Source organism: Erpetoichthys calabaricus, chromosome 12, assembly GCF_900747795.2.
Source record: "Erpetoichthys calabaricus chromosome 12, fErpCal1.3, whole genome shotgun sequence".
Classification (NCBI taxonomy): Eukaryota; Metazoa; Chordata; class Cladistia; order Polypteriformes; family Polypteridae; genus Erpetoichthys; species Erpetoichthys calabaricus.
Window position 1 is genome coordinate 89,763,431 of NC_041405.2, and position 20,736 is coordinate 89,784,166.

Below are 20,736 nucleotides of genomic sequence, written 5' to 3' on the forward strand. Positions count from 1 at the left end.
TCTCGTTTCTAGAACAAACTTCCCCATTGAAAATAATGGCAATCCAGTTAATCCGTTCCGCACCCCAAATATATTAACATAAAGATCAATTTTCCTAACAAATACCACTGATAAATTATATATACTGTAGTCTACCTTTAATAAATAACATTGGTAAATAATATAACTGATTATTAAAAGAATCAAAACAGGTGTCCAAAGTGCAGTAGAGCATTCACTAAATCTTTAAATAAATAATCCTTAAAACAGTTGTGAAGTGGAGGTTTAAAATACACAAGAATAACAATCCTTTAACACGAGGTTAAAACGTCAAAAGGAAGCAGTCTTTAAAAAACAGATGACAATCCCCAGTGCTACTTCTCTGTTAGCGTCTCACCTGCGGGCTCTGCAACAGGCGAGACACTATAATGCAGCTGACCTTCTCTACACCGTCCTGCTTCAGCTGTTTGGCTCGCCTGTTCAGCTCACTGTTCAGCTACACGCGAGCCTGCACTCGCTCGCTCTCCCGCACCGACTTCCTACTGCTGCCGATTCCTGCCTCCTCCTGCAACCTCTGTTCTCTCTCCTCTCCTCTCTTTTCTTTTACTTCTTCTCCCCCTTAACCGGCTCGCGCTTCTCTATATATGCGGGGAGGACATGGCAGCTGCAGCCCATCAGCCACAGGAACAATCATGGATGTGGGCAGTTTCCCACCTGTGCACTTAGGTGAGAAACGCAGACACTGCAGATCGCCCTGCGGCTCGCAACTGCTACAACGCCCCCTAGCTAAGCCGCGAGCTATACCCACAGCCTGGCTCATGGCTCGTTACGCGAGCCAATTCTCGTATTTAGATCTGAATTTTTCGCTCATACTTTCCTCGTATTTTGAATTTCTCGTATACAGAGGTGATCGTATCTCGAGGTTCCACTGTATATAAACATACACAGGCTTGGTCCGCAATAGAAGTAAAATCCTGTAGCAATTCTTTATACTCCCTGCTCTGCTCTCCAATAAATGCAAGTTATCACAAATATACTAATAACCCAATTGTGCTTTACTCACTCAGAATATGGAACCAATTTAGAAAGCAATTTAAGATGGAAAATCTTTTATCTGTGGCACCTCTGCAAGAGAGCCACCTCTTTCAACCCTCGCAAACATATACAGTTTTTAATACCTGGAAAAGTTTTGGGATTAAAATGCTCAGAGATCTTTATACAGACAACATATTTACATCTTTTGAACAATTACGTTCAAAATTCAACCTCCCAGCTACACATTTCTTTCACTATCTTCAAATTAGAAACTTTATTAAACAGAAACTGCCCGATTTTCCTCACCTCGTACCCTCCACAATGCTGGAAAAAATACTGCTCAATTTCGAGGAATTAAACACCATTTCCGCATTATATAAAATCCTATTAGAGTCCCTACCTTTCAAAGATCCAAGAGGACATTGGGAAGAAGATCTCTTAATCAATATATCAGAAAAGGAGTGGAAGGTAGCAAAGCAGAGAATTCACTCAAGCTCCATATGCGCAAAGCATAGAATTATTCAGCTAAAAATTATATATCGAGCTCATCTGTCTCGCTTAAAACTGTCCAAAATGTTTCCAGGGCAAGATCCAACCTGCGAACGCTGCAACCAAGCTCCTGCCTCACTGGGTCACATATTCTGGGCCTGCACCAAACTAACATCATTTTGGACCAAAATTTTTAAGTGCCTCTCAGACAGCCTTGGTATCACATTTCCTCCTAACCAATTAGCAGCTGTGTTCGGTGTTCTTCCAGACGGACTTGAAGTGGAGAAGGACAAGCAAATGGTGATTGCATTCACTACACTTTTGGCACGCAGACTTAATTCTGTTAAATTGGAAGAATCCTAACTCTCCTCTGATAAGTCATTGGGAAACCAATGTTTTATATTATTTGAAATTGGAAAAAATCAAATTCTCAGTTAGAGGATCTGTACAAAATTTTTTCAAAACCTGGCAGGATCTAATCAATATTATTTTAGAATAAGAGAAATAACTACTACCGCATTTAATTCCCTTCTCCATTTCTTATTTACCTATATATATTTCTCCCTTTCTTTTGTTTATTTTTGCCTTATTAAAAAGCCCTAAGCAATTCTCCTTTGGCTAAGCTCTCCTTCTCAGGGGTGGGGTTTGATTTGTCTTCAATTTTGTTTTGTTATAAATTGATCTATTTGTATGGAATGATTACAATAAAAATTAATAAATAAAAAAAAAAAAAAAAAAAGGAATGGGCAGGAAGAGGAGTATAGGAACCTAATCAAGGACTTTGTTAAATGGTGTGACTCAAACCACCTACAACTGAACACCAGCAAAACCAAGGAGCTGGTGGTGGATTTTAGGAGGACCAGGCCCCTCATGTACCCCGTGATCATCAGAGGTGACTGTGTGCAGAGGGTGCAAACCTATAAATATCTGGGAGTGCAGCTGGATGATAAATTGGGCTGGACTGCCAATACTGATGCTCTGTGTAAGAAAGGACAGAGCCGATGTCCTTCCAACATCTGTAATAAGATGCTGCAGATGTTCTATCAGACGGTTGTGGCGAGCGCCGTCTTCTATGCAGTGGTGTGCTGGGGAAGCAGCATAACGAAGAGAGATGCCTCACGCCTGGACAAACTGGTAAGGAAGGCAGGCTCTATTGTAGGCATGGAGCTGGACAGTATGACATCCGTGGCAGAGCGACAGGCACTGAGCAGGCTCCAGTCAATAATGTAGAATCCACTGCATTCACTAAACAGTATCATCTCCAGACAGAGGAGCAGCTTCAGCGACAGACTGCTATCTATGTCCTGCTCCACTGACAGACTGAGACCATTCCTCCCCCACACTATGCGACTCTTCAATTCTACCCGGGGGGGGGGGTAAACGTTAAAATTATACAAAGTTATTGTCTGTCTGTATACCTGCATTGTTGTCACTCTTTAATTTGGTATTGTTCTTTGTCGGAATGCTGCTGCTGGAGTATGTGAATATCCCCTTGGGATTAATAAAGTATCTATCTATCTATCTAATAAAGATAAAATAATACCTTTTGGTTTGGGAGAAACACATGTACATGAAGGGAGAGTGATTTGGTAGAGAGAAATGAATTCAGCCCAATACCTGCATTTCTTTTTTTCTCTCGCATATGCCAGGGCGTGCACCCAGGTTGCCCTGATGGTAAATCCACCCACTACTTACAGGGAGAAAATTATGCTTCAGATACGATTCTACTTATGTTTACCTTTCATCATCATTACTTTCTACAAATGTTCCATAGATTTCAAGCCTTGTTCAGACACTAGAAGTGAATAACATTTACAATAATGACAGTGAAACTTCGATCTAATGTGGATTAACAATTGTATTATTTTTATGAATTTTACATGAGGACATACATTTTCCCCATGCTCTGTCCCTTAAAACTGAAAGGAATGTGTATTCGCAGGTAGTTTATTGAGAGAGGGCAAGGCAATAATTGCAGGCGCAATATTAATGGGCAATCAGAGGGCTAACTGAGCAAACCAAGGTTAAACCCTGAATAAAAACAAGACTAGCTGCACATTGGTTAAACTTTGTATTAATCTTCCACTGTTCACTGCAACAGCTTAAGGATCACTATTATTACCATACTATATTGTCTGGTCTTGATCCACACATAATACAGTACTATCTCACTGCAACTAACACATGATGTTCAAGTTCTGTCATGGAGGGTTGTGGGTTTTCACTCCAAACCACCAGTTAATAACAACAAATACTATATTTATCTTATATTATACAGTGGAACCTCGGTTCACGAACGTCTCGGTACACGTACAAATCAGTTTACAACCAAAAAGTTCGCCAAACTTTTGCCTCGGTTCACGACCACACACTCGGTATACGAACAAGCAAGGTTCCCTTTCGGTTTGTACATGTTCAGTCTCTCCCTGTGCATTTCCTGTGCAGCGTGCAAGAGAGAGCGAGAGCGCGTGACACACACACACACAGGCAGCAAGAGAGAGAGCCGCACACACACACAGGCGCTCCAGGCTCGCAAAAGAGAGAGAAAGAGAGAGCGAGCGAGAGAGAGAGAGGGAGGGACGCATAAGGTAGGGAAGGCTTGTTTTTGTTTTCAGTTCTATTTACAGTGATCGGTTCGTAGCGTGCATTTTTGAAATGTTACTTTTCTTGGTGGTTTATTAAATTACGGATTTTTCAAATGTTCATTTTTTCCCCTGTGCTTAAAACTCATTAAAAAAAGTGGTTTTAGCTAGCGGTTCCTAGCACTATAGCGTGAACTATTGCAGTGTTAGTTTTCTCTGTTGTTCAAGATTTTCTCTTAGTTATTCAATGTTTTTACATTTAGTTTACTATTACGCTGTGCATTCTATGGTTTAATTAACTTTATTTGTGCTTAAAAATTAAGAAAAATATACTGTATATTTACATACAGTTCGTATGGTCTGGAACGGATTAATTGCATTTTCATACAATCCTATGGGGGAAATTGCTTCGGTTCACGACCAAATCGGTTTACGACCAGAGTTTTGGAACGAATTATGGTCTTGAACCGAGGTTCCACTGTATATATATACATATATATATATATATATATATATATATATATATATATATATATATATAAAATCCTTGCTAATTAACTATTTTTATAACTCTTCACCATTTTTATTCTGCCAAATTAGGTCATTCTTATATTTTAAGATTTTTTCTCCCCTAAGGATATCCTCCAAATGATGTTATGGAGAAGATTAGTAATTCTTAATCTGTCACTTTTTTCTTTTCCATTACTTTCCAAATTTTTTATTAAAAAACAGATACTTCATGATATGCACATGAACAAGACCAAAAAGTCCATATAATTTGCATTTCATTGTTAACTGAAAAATTTATTAAGAAAACAAGAAGCAATTAAAAACAGTGAATGCGGCAGTTTAAGATTTAAAAAAGAACTGAGAAACATAATGTAATGGAAAAAACCTGCTGCTACTGCAACCATCCAGGACAAAACTTGAGCACCCCTGTCCTAGATAACGACAATGTTACTGTAGTATAAAGCTCTAAATCTTCTCCAAAAGGCTACCACAGTAAGAGGGTGTCACCCATTAGCACTTTGCACTTTTCCGCAATTAAGTGCATTTTCTAGGCGTTTCTCCAGTTTTACAAATTGTCCAGGTATTTTTGCATTGTTTAAACAGCCTACTCCATATCTGCTATCTCTCCAGTTTTAGTGTTATCTGAGAATTTCACATATTTACTATCTGTACCAGAATCTATATCATTAATTCTGTATAAATTATAAAAAGTAATGGTCCAAGGACATACTTCTGAAGGACTCTACTGATAACTTCTTCTTTGTCTCTGGCCAATTGACCAAAGTGAAATACAGTTACTTCTGAAGAAATACAGTTTTACAAGTTAAATCAGATATATAAAAAAGAAAATCTAAGACAACATTCCTCTGCATTTTCTAGCACTTTTCTTAATTTCTACTGCACTCAACTTTATGACAAGATATTGATAGGTTGCACTCATCACAACTTTCCACTTCCAGAATTTAGAATAAGCAAAGAGCCCAAAAGGCTATCCAAATAACTTAAGAATACATAAACACAACAATAAAAAGTGCTGCAGTTTTCTGCCAGAGTCCACATGTGGGTTAGCAGTACTAAACTGGCCCTGATATATATGTGTGTGCTTGTTTGTTTGTTTGTTTGTTTGTTCACCCTGCAATGGCCTGATACCCTGTTTAGGGATTGTTCCTGGCTTTTTGGGATAAGCTGCAGCTTTCCTGTACCCTGCCCTGGATAAGGTAATGGATGGACAGATCAAAACATAAGACACATTCTGTGGACACTCCCCGTTTCTAGGATATTGAATTAGAGTACTGTATCATGTTGAATATAACTGAACTTTGTAAATTGTTACAATTCTCATAGAACCATTTGAATTATTAACTTCCTGCTAACATCCCTTTAGTTTCCTCTTGTTAACTGTAAATATTTTAAGATTCTTTTGGAATTTATTGTTGATATGCAAACATTTTTGAAAACCGAATTCATGCATGGCTAATACTCAATGCTGGAAAGAGCTTAAATTTTGCCAGCTTGAGTTTTACGTACAAAATATTCAGGTCCAGAGGTTGAAGATGTACTTACTTTTTATTTTCAAAAAGCAGGAGTCCCATTCCATTACAATCTGTAAAAGAGGAAAATGTAATTTTTCACATAAAGTAAACAGATTTCTTTCACCATAGATGCATCATGTAAAATGAAACACAAAGCTAGAGTATGAAAGAAGGCCTTTTTAAGAAATTATTTTAACTACTAAAAGATAACTCAGAGGTAGTGGCAGTTAATATGGGTGGAGTCAGTATTATCTTCAGCTGTGTTTTAAAAGACCTGGGGCCTCATGTATAAACGGTGCGTACTCACAAAAATGTTGCATACTAACATTTCCACGCTCAAATCGCGATGTATAAAACCTAAACTTGGCGTAAAGCCACGCACATTTTCACGGTAGCTCCAACCTTGGCGTACACAAGTTCTCTGCTCAGTTTTGCAAACTGGCAGCACCCAGCGTCAAAGCAGTGCTACTGTTCCTGTGTGGTTACCCTTTCTTTTTAAGATCCACATCCCTGACACAGCTTTATCATATACAGTACACTGAAACTAACTGCATATTGTTTATTAGTTTAAGGCATCTGATTGGAATTAACCTGTAACAATATAATGGTCCAGGAAATAGCCAAAATATTCCTAATACTATAGCTGCTTTAGCGTTATTAATCCCACTGCACCTTCTTTTTCTTCTTTCAGCTGCTCCCGAGGTTGCCACAGCGGATCATCTTTTTTCATATTACTCTCACTGCACCACTCGGAGTATTTATATCACTCTATCTGAGTGGGGAATCACAGATCTACAGCAGTTGATCGGAAAGAGAATTATCGGTATACAACAACAAGCACACGCTGCCTCAGCCATGCTATCTATTGAACTGCTCTCACACAGCAAATGCTTCAAAGCCTTTCCTGTACGGACCTCGCAGTTCAGAAACAGTTTCATCCCAAGAACTATAAATGCACTCAATCAGTTCATCAAGTGCTCCTTGTAGAACTGTTAGTACTTATAAGTACAATCACCTCACTGTAAATTTGCACTACAGTCATAATATTGCACAACCTGAGCCGCTTTATAAAGTGCATATTTACATATGATGATGATATCATTTTTAGATGAAATGCAGCAAAATATGTTTATTATATTATACAGCAAAAACTTTAACTTCATTTAAATAATCTATATTGTTAATAATTAAACATGTAAGGACACAGTGTCGCTGCGCTAGCAAGGATCTGGCGCTCCGTTCATGGATTGTTCCTGCCTCGCGCTGTATTCTTGTTGGGGCTGGCGCGACACTGGAAGGATAGATGGATAGAATAATTAAACATGTACTACGAAGATATTTCAATGTTCCTTAAAAGTTTTGAAGAATCTGCGTTCTAAGCTTACAGATGGCTTAACATCTATTACAGAGCTGATTGTGCGGCAATTGGATATCTGGAGAAAGAAAAGTAAGGACAGGAATTGGAGGTTAGTATGTTTGAAAGAGACAGTACTGCTACAATAAAGTATTTCATCGAAGGTCGCACACGGCGCAGCAAGCATCTTGCGTGAGACATGAACAATCACTGTGCCACCGTGTTCCCATGTTTAATAACATGCTTTAACTCCTATCATAATGAAAATGATATCACATATATGTCTCAGTAATTTAATTATTTAATTATTCAGAGAGCTGTAATATTACGAATGTAATGGATTCTGTGTCCTGCTGGAGGAAGAGAAAGCCCGGAAGCACATAGTGATTCACACACATAGAGCACATAGAAGATCAAATACAAAACAAAGCATTTAACGTGCTACTTTAGTTACGGTGGGATTTGAGAAACCAGTAAATTAAACAATTTTAAGATGAAGTTTATGATGTTCTACTTTAATGACAAAATAAACTACATGATTAAAGTGGAAATTTCGAGATTAAAGTTGACATTTCGTGTTTTTTTCCCCACTGTGTGCCTATTTTTTTTCTCTGTACCCCAATAAGCTTTCAGATGACACTCAGACAGTGGGCTACGACTCGCCTTTTCACTGCGACTTTGATATGTGATAAATTCTTTTTTATATCGGGCACTGTGCGACTTTGTGAACTTGACCTTTCGAGTTTCTCCGACACCCTATGTCACGCGATCAACTTCCTTTTGTTGTTTATACCACTGTTTAAACCAACAAATAGTACATTTTTCCTTGCCTCCACTTGGTATTCGCTGAAATTCTTCTATTTTCCCCTGTGCTTTTGCCATTATCTTTTCACAGAAGGCTCAGCTTAAGGGCTATTTATTTTGATTTGCATATTCAAAGAGGCGTAATTCTGGGAGGAATTGGGGCGGGGCAGCAGGAGTGTGTACATGCGTTACTTTTCATGCTGACCGGGATTTATGTAGCGGAAGAACGTGGAAGTTGGCGAACGCACAGATTTATGCATCTGGATTTTTTTGTGTGTACGAACATTTCCGCTTTTGTCCGTATACCATGTTATAGTGTGAATTCTACGAACGGCGTTATACATGAGGCCCCAGGAATGGAAATGAGAGCAAAAACTTGACTTTCTATTACTGTATAAGTTTGGTTCTCCTAAAACATATTTAAAATACAAAACTGAGTTAATCATCTAAATTAGATAGCTCTGAACTTATCTTACATTGGAATCAATCTAGATGTACTGTATAAGGATTATTGCACTTTACTGGATACACAAAAAGTGTCTAAATTAAATATGCTTCACTAAATCAAAGGAAAACATCAATCAATCCATCCATCCATCCATTTATTGCCAGGAGATACTTATTAGCCGTTTCATTGTCACTGAAATATCTCCTAAAGCAACAATAGCAAATGGCTACTCAGTTTTGTTGATAACCCTAACAGAACTAGGACTTCATGCAAATGTAGATATTACACCAACATTAGAAAACTCTTAACAAAGGAACTGGCATACACAGCCATATAAACAGAAGCATTGCAATCCCCAAACTGAATTTCAAGCATAATAAAGCCATCAGTGTTAATCATATCTATTTTTTAATGAAGAGTACCAACAAAAATTCCTCTAACATGGTAAAATGTAATAGTATTGCATATAAAACTTTTATATCCAACCTTTTTTTTTTTGGATACCACTACACAAACAAACCCCAGCGAGTTGCAAGTTCATCAACAGGTATCTTAATTAGTACCACAAATGAGCTCCAAAAAAAAATTATGTGAAGCTTTGAGAAATTTACATGTGCAGATGTTATAGCATTTACATTATTATTTTATTTCAATTAGTCTTTCCAGCTACTTTAATAGTTTCATTTAGTTTTTAGTTTTTTTATTTTAGTTTACAAAAATGTTTTTTTATTAATGGTTTCAGTTTTGATTTTAGTTTTAGCTAACTATAATAACTTTGCTCAAAACTCTGAAGGGGGCAACTCCTCATTAAGATATGTATTTTTTTAAACACACTAGATAATCAGGATAGCGTGGCAGTCTGGTTATTCCGCTCACACAGGATCACAGCAGCACTTGTGTATGTGAGGCATGGAAACAAGAGCATATAGGAGCCAGAAGAGGGGTTGGAAACTATCCATTATTTGCTTTGGTATTGTTTTGGTATCAGGACTGAGATGCCAAAAGTGGCATTGGTACCAAAGTCAAAATTTTAGTATCAGTCCAACAATATTAACCAATTATCAGTAAAGTCACAGGGTCCGAATCCCCACATTGAAATGTTAAATAATAATAATAATAATAATACATTTTATTTATACAAGGCGCCTTTCAGGGAGCTCAAGGACACCGAACAACAATAAATAAATAAATAAATAAATAAATAAATAAATAAATAAAAGACACAATTATAAAAAACTTAAAACATCAGAAAATCTAGAAATTAAAACCAAACAAAACCATTATAATCAGGAGGAAAAAGAAAAAGCCATTTTAAACAGATGCGTTTTAAGTTTACATTTGAAGAATGAATATGATTTGATATTTCGGAGATCCGCAGGCAATGAATTCCAGAGCTTGGGAGCAGAACGGCTGAAAGCTCTGCTCCCCATGGTGGTTAGACGGGCGGGAGGGACAGTCAGATGGGTGGAGGAAGAGGATCTAAGGTTACGGGATGGAATGGCAACATGAAGAAGGTCAGACAGATATGGAGGGGCGAGGTTATGGATGGCCTTAAATGTTAATAGTAGAATCTTAAAATCAATACGAAACTTAATCGGGAGCCAATGAAGCTGCTGCAAGACCGGAGTAATATGGTGAATAGATGGGATTTGAGTGATGATACGTGCTGCAGAATTCTGGACTAACTGAAGCTTATGAAGAGATTTATTCGGGAGACCAAAGAGGAGTGAATTGCAGTAGTCCAGCCGAGAAGTGACAAGACTATGAACAAGAATGGCAGTAGTATGAGGAGTGAGGGAGGGGCGAATGCGATTAATATTACGTAGGTGGAAGTAAGCAGACCGGGTGATGTTATTAATGTGCCATTGGAAAGATAGAGTACTGTCGAGGATGACACCCAGACTCTTGACCTGAGATGATGGGGAAACAACAGAGTTATCAATAATAAGAGAAAGATTATTGGTTTTGGATAATGATGATTTTGAACCAATGAGGAGAACCTCAGTTTTGTCACTGTTTAATTTAAGAAAATTCGAAGAAAACCAAGATTTCATTTCAGCAATGCAGTCAATAAGCGAGGGTGGTGGAAAAGAGGAGGTGGGATTACCAGCAAGGTAGAGCTGGGTGTCATCAGCATAACAGTGAAAATTAATGTTATATTTGCGAAAAATATTGCCAAGGGGAAGAAGGTAAATAATAAAAAGAAGAGGCCACAGGACAGAGCCCTGGGGCACACCAGAAGTAACAGCGGTGGGTAGGGATGTGAAGGTTTTAAGTTGTATGAACTGAGTGCGGCCTAAGAGGTAGGATCTAAACCAATCAAGTGGAGTGTGGGTAATGCCAATCAGAGATAATCTATTAAGGAGAGTGGTATGACAAATAGTATCAAAGGCCGCACTCAGATCAAGGAGGATGAGAATAGTGATTAGACCAGAATCAGCAGCCATAAGGAGGTCATTAGTAATTTTAACAAGTGCCGTTTCTGTACTATGAAGGGGGCGAAAACCAGACTGGAACTTTTCATATAGATTATTGTGAGATAAATGGGTATGAAGTTGGATAGCTACAATTTTTTCAAGAATTTTGGAGATAAAGGGCAAGTTAGAAATGGGGCGAAAATTATTGAAATTAGTAGGATCAGCACCAGGTTTTTTTAGTATTGGGGTTATAGCAGCAGTTTTAAAAGATGAGGGAATAATACCAGTAGTGAGAGAAGAGTGAATGATGGCAGAAATGAGAGGGACTAGAGAGGGGAGGCAGGCTTTAACCAGAACTATAGGCAGGGGGTCCAGCTGACAAGTAGATGACTTGGATTTGCAGATGAGATCTGAAATTTCAGAGGAAGTGGGAAGCTGGAAAGAAGAGAAAAAGTGAATAGGCGAGTGTAGTTCAGAAGGAATATAGTGAGGATCTGGACCAAGGTGCTGATGTATCTTTTGGATTTTCTCGTTGAAAAAAGACATAAGAGAATTACAGAAAGCAGTTGAGTAAAGGTGAAATGGTAAAGATTCTGGAGGTTGTGTAACATTATTAAGTAAAGAAAACAAAGTCTTGGTGTTACCTGTATTACGAGTAATTAACTGAGTGTAATAATTAGACTTGGTTTGAGCTATACAATCCTTATAATAGAGAAGATGATTTTTATACATCTCTTTGTGGACAAAGAGTCCAGATTTTTTAAACAACCTTTCAAGTTGCCTGCCCTTAGCTTTCAGAAGCCGAAGTTCAGGCGTAAACCAAGGGGCAGAAAAAGAAAAAGAAACAGAACGGGTTTTTAGCGGAGCCAGAGAATTAAGAATACCATTAAGACAGGTGTTATAATATGAGACCAGTTCTATGGGAGTGGATAAATTATAAAAGTCCAGTTGGGAATCAATCCTAGAAGACAGCAAATTCAAGTTAATATTCTTAATGTTGCGAAAGGCTATGAGACGTGGAAGCTTAGGAACAGAAAAGGTAAGTTTGGCATTGAATGAAAGAAGAAAATGGTCGGTTATAGTGAGTTCATCTGCTGTGAGATCAAAAGGAACAACACCAGAGCAGCAGATCAGGTCCAAGATATGTCCTTTACAATGAGTAGGAACATCAGTGTGCTGCTGGTATCCAAAACTCTCCAGGCAAGATAAAAAGTCTCTAGTGAGAGGGATATTGATATTGTCCAGATGTACATTAAAATCCCCCAGCAGAATTATATTTGGAGTAATTACAGATAAATGAGTAAGGAAGGTAACAAGATCGTTCAAAAAATTGTTGTTTGACTTAGGAGGACGGTAGACAGTTGCAATGATGGTAGGAACTGGGCCAGACAGTTGACACACAGTCGATTCAAAAGAGCTAACAGCAGGAGCAGACAACGGCAGGACTTTCCACTTCTCGCGATAAATAATCGCGACACCTCTCCACGGCCAGAGGCACGGGATTGACAAGTGTAAACAAACCCCGGGGGGGTGCATTCATTAAGTTGTGAAAAGTCTTGAGGTTGCTGCCAAGTCTCAGTTAAACAGAGAAAGTCAAACTTACGGTCAATGAGGAGATCCTGAATGAGATGTCCCTTGCTCGTGAGTGAGCGGATGTTCAGTAGACCAAAGCTGACAATGTTGCTGTCGCATTTGACGGTGTTAGTCGACCGAGCTAAGCTGGCCAACACATGTTGTCATAGAGGACTCTATTCTACTGGAGAGACCCCATCTAGCTAAATCAAAGATACATCGTCCACACCTCAACTTGACTTCTGAATTCCAACAAACCCATTTCAAGGAGACTTCCACAGACAGATGTTGTTACTTGCACGTTTTTTTTCATATCCTTATTGAAAGTATCTTCCTTTTTATTTGCCTGGTGTGAAGCTTTAAGGTTCGCCATGGAGCTTTATGTCCAGATTTTGCAACTCATTTACATTTGTATATTATTCATTGCTTTTTGCTTTTATTCTTACATCTTAATGACTTTTGCTTAGCTTTAAAACTATTATACTGTGTCTGTATATTTCTGGTGAATTAAGTAATAAAAGTAAATACAGGTAAGCTAGTGCAGCTTGAGTCAGGGTTAGCAGCTGCGAAAAGACAACTTCAACAGTGTACAGCATGGAAAGGAGTAATGTGCCTTGGCAAGTGGCTACAGATAAGGTGTATCAATAAGTTCCGGTATCCAGAGGACCCCTGTCTGATGTGCTCAAGCCAAAACTAGCGAGTTCCTATTTGGAGTACTGATAAGTGATGGACTGTGTAGGTACTGTATGATTTATAGTCTGTGCTTATGTGGATAGTGTGTGTGGATGTTTATGCTTGTGCATGTAATAAAATTAGTGTGCACAAAAGTAGGCCAATTCATATTGAATTAAGCCTAATATTTTTCACAATAAAACAGAATTGATGGTTTGTATTTATGTTGACATCAATGTATGCAAAAGTATAAATGGCAGTCAGGACATCAGATGAATATAGTGAAAAGTGAAGGTGGGGCTGCATAAGGAATTCATTCAGAATTCATTCATTCATTGCTTTCATGATGCTAATGGTTGTGGTAACCAAAGAAGTGTGTATGTGAAGGATTGCAATGAGAGCTCTTATAAGCCACTGATCTCACAGTCAAGGCAAAAAGTGAAGCAGAATTGAAGGAGATGACACTGAAATGGAAAGGTACTTCTGAAGTGAACGGTCTAAAGGTAAATGTACAAAAGACTATCACTGGATCTTTGTGATTGTTGGAAGTGAAGGGGTAGGAGGCATGAAACAGTTGCATGCAGGGCCATGCAGAACGTGGTAAATATGTAGGAGGAACTCAATCTGATGCACTTGTCATAAATGGGTACATAAAAGATGTAGTGGTGTGAAGGGTAATCTGCATGAGGGGACCTTTGCTCATAGACAGTGTGTGAGAGGGATACAAAATACTAACTTAGTAAGTGTAAATTTAGATGAAGGAGCTGTTTTGGAGAAAATATGGAAGTTCTGCTACTTGCTGAGTAAAGATGAAGTTTGGTCCAACACCAATTCCTGCATTACACTCAGTGCAGGCTGGAAAGATTTTGGGTCATTTGACCTGCTGCAACTGGAATGTGAAGGTTCAGCAAATGAATAAATGAAAAGATTCATTATTTATGTACCAAAAACACATATGATGTAAAAAGAACCATTATGGCACAGTAAGCAATGAAACTCTAGTGTGCAAGATTATGCAAAAATGGGTTATATTTCAGCTAGTTATGGGTGTGTTGGGGTTGCAGTGTGTGTTGATGCATTTGGCTTAAACTGTCATACATATGCAAAATTCTACTTCAGACATATGTAACAAAGTATCTAAATATATAATTCTCTAAGCCGCCGCCAGAGCGGCACGACACCCATGAAAGCACGCAGGAAGGAGCCACGCCCACACCCATGAAAGCACGCAGGAAGGAACCACGCCTACCAACTCTAAGACCATTGGATACGACGAAAACTCGCAGAGCCACACTCACTAACTCAGACGCGACACCTCGGAAAACACACCGTCATTTCTGTTTGTCTGTGCTACAGTCCAAATGCAGCTCTGAGCCACGTTGACTTTTCTGTTACGACGCACGACTGCGTGCAACATCGCAAACTGTTTTACACCCTACATACAGCAATTCGCATCCGCGACAAACATGCGTCTTCTTAGATGGTCCCGCAGGAACATGGAAAACGTTTCCCCGCCCACCAAAGCAGGACCATGTAAGAAGAGGCATGTTTGTCACGGATGTGAATTGCTGAATGCAGCGTCTAAAACAATTTGCGAGGGGTATTTCATGGGATCCTTAAAACAATCCTTTAAAACTGAGGTTAAAACACAATGAAGGAAGCAGTCTTTAAAAACCAATAAGCCCTGTGCCTCTGTTTCATTAGCGTCTCACCTGCTTCACCGATGCAGGCCCTGCAACAGTCGAGACGCTCTCTCAGCAGCTGACCTTCTCTGTGCCTGACTCCACTATAGGCTGCAACAAAATTATGAAAGTTCGGGCGCATTTTTTCACACAAGCTGTGTGTGTGGGTGGGTGTTAGTTAGTTAACTAGTTTTCGTTAGTTTCAAGATTTAATATGCACAAGCGGTAACACTGCAAAAGCAGCCCAAACCAGAAAAGACGGCTGGCAAAAAGTGGCCGACAAATTACACGCGTGTGCATTGTACTTACTGAAAGCAGCGTTACGGATTTTGCAAATGTTCATTTTTTTCCCTCTGCTTAAAACACATTTAAAAAGTGGTGTGATTATGCGCCGTATACTATGCCGCGGGCTGGTATGCAGCATGTAAAACAGTTTGTTTGTCGCGGATAATTTGTCTTTTACTATTACAAGAAGGCAATTTCCTGTTAATACTTAGTTACATTGATATAGCGGTGTTCTCAGTATTCAAACCGCTATCCACACAGGGAGGAACCGGGAAGCGAAACCACAATCTTCCACAGTCTCCTTACTGCAAAGCAGCAGCACTACTACAGCGCCACAAGGCAGTTAAAGAATACACCGGGCTCAATTTTCTTATCACTTCTGTTTACAGAGATCGGGTCGTAGATAGCATTGTTGCAATGTTACTTTTCTTGGTGGCTTATTACATTATACGGATGTTTCACTTGTTCATTTTTTCCCGTGCTTAAAAGACATTAAAAAAGTGTTTCTCAACTGTGACTCCTGAACATCTCAGTACACAAGCTATATTAAGCGTCAACAACGAAGACTCGCTACACCTTAATCTACAAGTGCTGACACTTATCCCTACCGACAAAGTAACTTTCACCAGCGTGGCCTTCTTCGTCACAGACGATCCCGCTTTCAGTCATGGACAATTATATGTTGCTCTCTTCAGAGGTCTATCTTTTCATTCACTCACAGTGGTATCAACAAACCCACCCCATTTGGACAACTGTGTCGTTCAGGAGTGTTCACCCATCAATACATAATTATGCGGCGTATGCTACGCCGCGGGTTGGCTAGTAAACATAGAAAATTAATTATCCAGTTTCTTTCTTAACCAGGTTGTTCTATTACAGGGTCTTGGGTATCCACAACCTACTGTATCTCAATTGCTTTTGACTCATGGTAAAGAGCAACTGTTACAGACACACTCATGTACATTTCCTTGTATCCACATAAAGATATATGCACTGAATATTTAAAATGAATTACAAGTGTGAAGGAATGTCAAAACATTATAATTTCTTGGGAAAAAAAGAAAAAAAAATGTACACACAACACCTAAGGTATAATTTTTACATCAACATCTACAACTTTTAAAAATGTACAGTACAGGTCTATGCACTCCTATAAACAGTAGGCATACAAAATGGTATGGCATATAAATAGAAATAACATAAAATTCTTATTTCCTTTGAAACTAATTTAGTATCCACATCTTGAATAAACAAGGTGCAATTACTTTCTAAATGTTTTCTTTCACTTTTCATTCATTCAAATGATTCACTTTAATGCATCCCTATAAAGGTCAAGGTGCTGGAAATTTAATATAAAATGAAAGTGTGTCAAAAAGACATATTCCTCGATTTCCCTTTAAATCTTAATTTCACAATGTAAACTTAATTTGTGAATATTTTTCTTTACTTTTCACAGCCTCTTTAACTTGAAACATCAATGCATGATCACTGGACATTTTTTTCACGTTAAATAAAACTTGTTTTCATAATGCTGCATATAAGTGCAATATTTGAGAATTTGTAAAGCATGAAATCAGAGATTCAAAAATTACTGGCTGTGAATTCAAGACCAGATATCACCACTGTAAAGTTTCCTTTTATTAAAGATCTTTAGTCCCATGACATGGACAGGGACACATACCTCCAGGGAGGAAGACACAGTTCAACCAGAGAGACGCCAGTTGTGGGTCCAGTGAGAGAGGGAAGACTCATGAAAGGACAAAGTGAAGCTGGCAGACGAGAAGTGAGGCATGTGTGTCTAGGTCATTACAGCAACACAAGGAGTCCAGAAGTGAAAATAAGAATGCTCGCTCCAGAATGAAGAGACAATGACAGGAATTCGACAAATTAGCTCAACTTCTGTTGGGAAACAAGCGTCCAGTGAACAGAATACTTCCGTGAACAGTTGGCATACAGCACGCAAACTGAACTTCACACCAGTAAATGTTATATCCTCCTCTGTTATGTTTTTAACTGACTTTTAAAGTGTGAACTGTGTGCGTTTTTTTTGTTGTTGTTGTTTTTTTAAAAAGTTTTCACTTCTGATCTTTTAAAATTCTTGTCTACTTTCATCTTGGTGTATTTAATTTTGACTGGCATAATACAAGTTACTGTTGCTTTTCCTGAAACTGCTGCCATGTCTTTCATCGTGTGTTTACTCACTCCCCAATATAAAGAAACCCGTGTGCCATTATCTATAAATGTCAAGAGTTCCCAGTCTCTTAATAATATTAGGTGGCATAGTCGGATATTTTAACTGTGTCTATGTTCGATTATATATAAGTGTGACCAGACGCTCATCACACAGGCAGAGATTGGTGAGCACATATAGGGAAAGGCTGAATGTTTTGGAAACATGGAACATCAATAAACTGATAAAAAATATATTGACTTGACAGATATGGAATAATTTTCATAACATTCTTGTACATTACATGATCAATCCATCTACACACATTAGAATTGACAGGCTGTAAAACTTAAATAAAATTTACAATTAATTACTGGCTATAAATTGTAGATGAGGCAGTAACCCCTATGTCTTCTTAAGATGTTGCTGTAATATTTAATATATTGTTAAAAGTAAAAGAAGAGATTCACAATTGTAGCGCATATTGTGATGTTAAAGATACCTTTATTGCTATAAATGAAACTGGAATGGTGTACCATTTCTGAACATGTTTATTCTACAATACAACCTCAGTCCTTATGCTTTCATGGGAATGAGAAAACTGAGAAATTCAACAGCTTGTGAAAAGTAAAAGACTCACAGCACAATTAAGTTTTTTTGTGGACAGTTTCATTTTATTATAAGTCTCTGCTTCCTAATTCCTCTTTGGGATACAGTTCTATTAATATTGACAGGTTGTGAAAAGTTAAAGAAAGTATTCACAAATCAAATGAGGACAGAGAAAACAAGAACTCTCACTAACTTGGCCTTTCAAAAGGAATTCAAATATGTGTCATTCTGCATTTTTATTTGAAATCTTCAATTCCCATTGCATTTATCTATAACTAGCCGACGCCCGCCGTAGCGTACGGCGGTGTAAGAATAGGAACGGAAAGCGGTGGGAAAGGAATTCAGAAATCAAGAAGAAATAAATACTTCTTGAAAGACGCAGTGTGCATGTAAAATTTCCGGCCAAGCAGGATTACATGTGAAAGTGATAAATAAATCAGGCTTTCCGAATTTACGTACTATGGCCATGGCATCCTGATAGTCTTGTTGCATGTATCTTGGACTTCCTGGAAATGTGGACAGTAATATGATCATTTTGCCTATACGTACGTTATTTTCAGCGTTTACTTGCAGTGCGTCTGATAGTTCCACGCGCAAATCTTGTTGATGTAATCTGAGATAGTTGAGACGCGCGTCCTCTGTTTTAACGTACGAATCTACGACGTATTGTTGGAATAGTTTGCCGCTGGAGTGCAAAATACTGAATGTATTCCTCATTGCTAATCTGTACGCGTAAAACTGGCATTGAGTAAGCCTTATTTGCTTGGCGGTTCTTTTATCGGGAACATGTAAATCTTTGTGCCAGCCAATGTCTCCGTAAGGGAATAAAAGTGGGTAAACCAGAGGATTGCAATTCATATTGAGCGTGGAAATCTGTTTACAGGAGTTGCCTATGGGATAGATGCAAATGTCCCATTCGGAAGGCTGTTCGCCATCTTCTCCGACAAAAATCGCTGCAACATCGGTGTGACATGTTGGGGAATTGTATCGTCGTAAATCCTGCCTAGGGTTTTCCTTGAAAACCATTCGTACAGATGCTGTTGGATTGGACTGAGCGATTTCATGCATGTGTTTGTATGATTTAGCGAAGGGATTGATGGTTCTGTGCACGGAATCTAGCTGGAGAAGTAATTTTTCGCTGTATAGAGTTTGCATTATTTTGTAATCGTACTTCAGTAGCTTGCGCTGTATCAAAAACATACAACTGTCCATATCCTAGAGAGGTACAAGTGTTAGCGTGTAGTGGAGAGATTTGGTGATACATTTGCCTGTGTATTTTAAAACAGTATGGTCTGTGGCCAGGAGGTTGAGTTATCTGTGCACCCATGGAAGCAAACACTAGAGAAGAGTTGTATTCTCGAATTTGTTCACGATAATTTTTAGTTTTGATGTTTGCTGTGTAAGAAGCTGTTGTAAAGACACAGGTGGCTCCCACAAAGGTGGTAAAGCTACTTTACCGTTGTGGCAGCACCTCGAGTACTTGTTTGATGTATTACGCTCAGCAGGCCAGTATAGTGCATGACATGGAAGAGGACGAATAGGAATCGAGAAATGCCGGTCTGCTGCGTTTGGGCGGGACCGGTTTTGAAGTGAAAACAGGATGAACCAGAAGAGAAATATATATCAGAGATGTATACTTTCATTTTATCTTCAGGGCATTCGCTTACTTTGAAGCGTATAGCTTCCATTTCAGGTGAAAGGCTTTAGCACCAGTAAACAGAAATTGGGGGTAATTTAAATATATTTTAGGGGTATTACATTGAGGCAAAATATGGGCTATGAAAGGCACATTTGCCAGTGACCTTAAAAAACAAATACTTTTTTAGATTGGCCTCTCTTAGCTTGTACATTATAAACTTGACATTGGTATAGTCTTTTATTTAAAATGTTTAAAAACAGTTACTTTGGTGTCGACTTTTTTATATATTTTGCGCCGATTTCCGAGTTTTTAAACGCGTTTTGAAGAGTGTATTTTACTTTTACAAATGGACAATGTGGGGGGAAATAACGTTTTCGAACATTATGTTCTTAAATTTGAATCAATTCACATTTTAATTCACTGTCATTGCAATCTGCGTTTCGGAAATACAATTCTTCAAACTGGAAATGTGAAACGAGGCCTCAACGTTAAGCTATCTTTACCTCGGTATTTTCCATTCACAAAGCCACGAACGTTAATTAGTTCACGAAGATTAACTTACCTTCAAGCCAAAATGCACAGTTCAGATGTAGATGTCAGAAAGGTTACCAGAGGTTGTGCAACTGAATGTTTACCCTAGCAGAGTAAGAACTATATTAAAACAGTTTAATTTTTCGCGGTAACTAACAGAGCGTGACATCATCTGCCCGCCTAATCTGTTACTAGAACCAGGATGTGTGCGGAGCTCTCATGAACTACATATTGGAGAGCAAGCGGTTTGAAGAAGAGACTTAGAGGAGGAAACAAACAATTGATAGAGCAGCTTGTTGCTAATTTTTCAAAACAGTTGCTTTAAAAAGTATATGGCCCATTATGTTACGATAACATACTTATGTTTGTTTGGCTATTATAACATATTAAAATCAATTAAATCTAGTTCATGATCACGGGAGGGGG

General features: G+C 38.4%; 1 protein-coding gene across 1 annotated transcript in view; it reads right to left on the reverse strand.

Annotated features, from left to right (window-relative positions):
- Positions 1-20,459, reverse strand: part of tex11 (testis expressed 11) — a 212,359-nt gene extending 191,900 nt beyond the window's left edge. The window contains exons 1-2 of the mRNA XM_051935388.1: positions 20,342-20,459; positions 6,159-6,198 (exon numbers count right to left, since the gene is read on the reverse strand). Coding sequence (XP_051791348.1) covers positions 6,159-6,192 — 34 coding nt within the window. The 5' untranslated portion in view covers positions 6,193-6,198; positions 20,342-20,459. The remainder of the gene's footprint in view (positions 1-6,158; positions 6,199-20,341) is intronic.
- Positions 20,460-20,736: the final 277 nt, after the last annotated feature.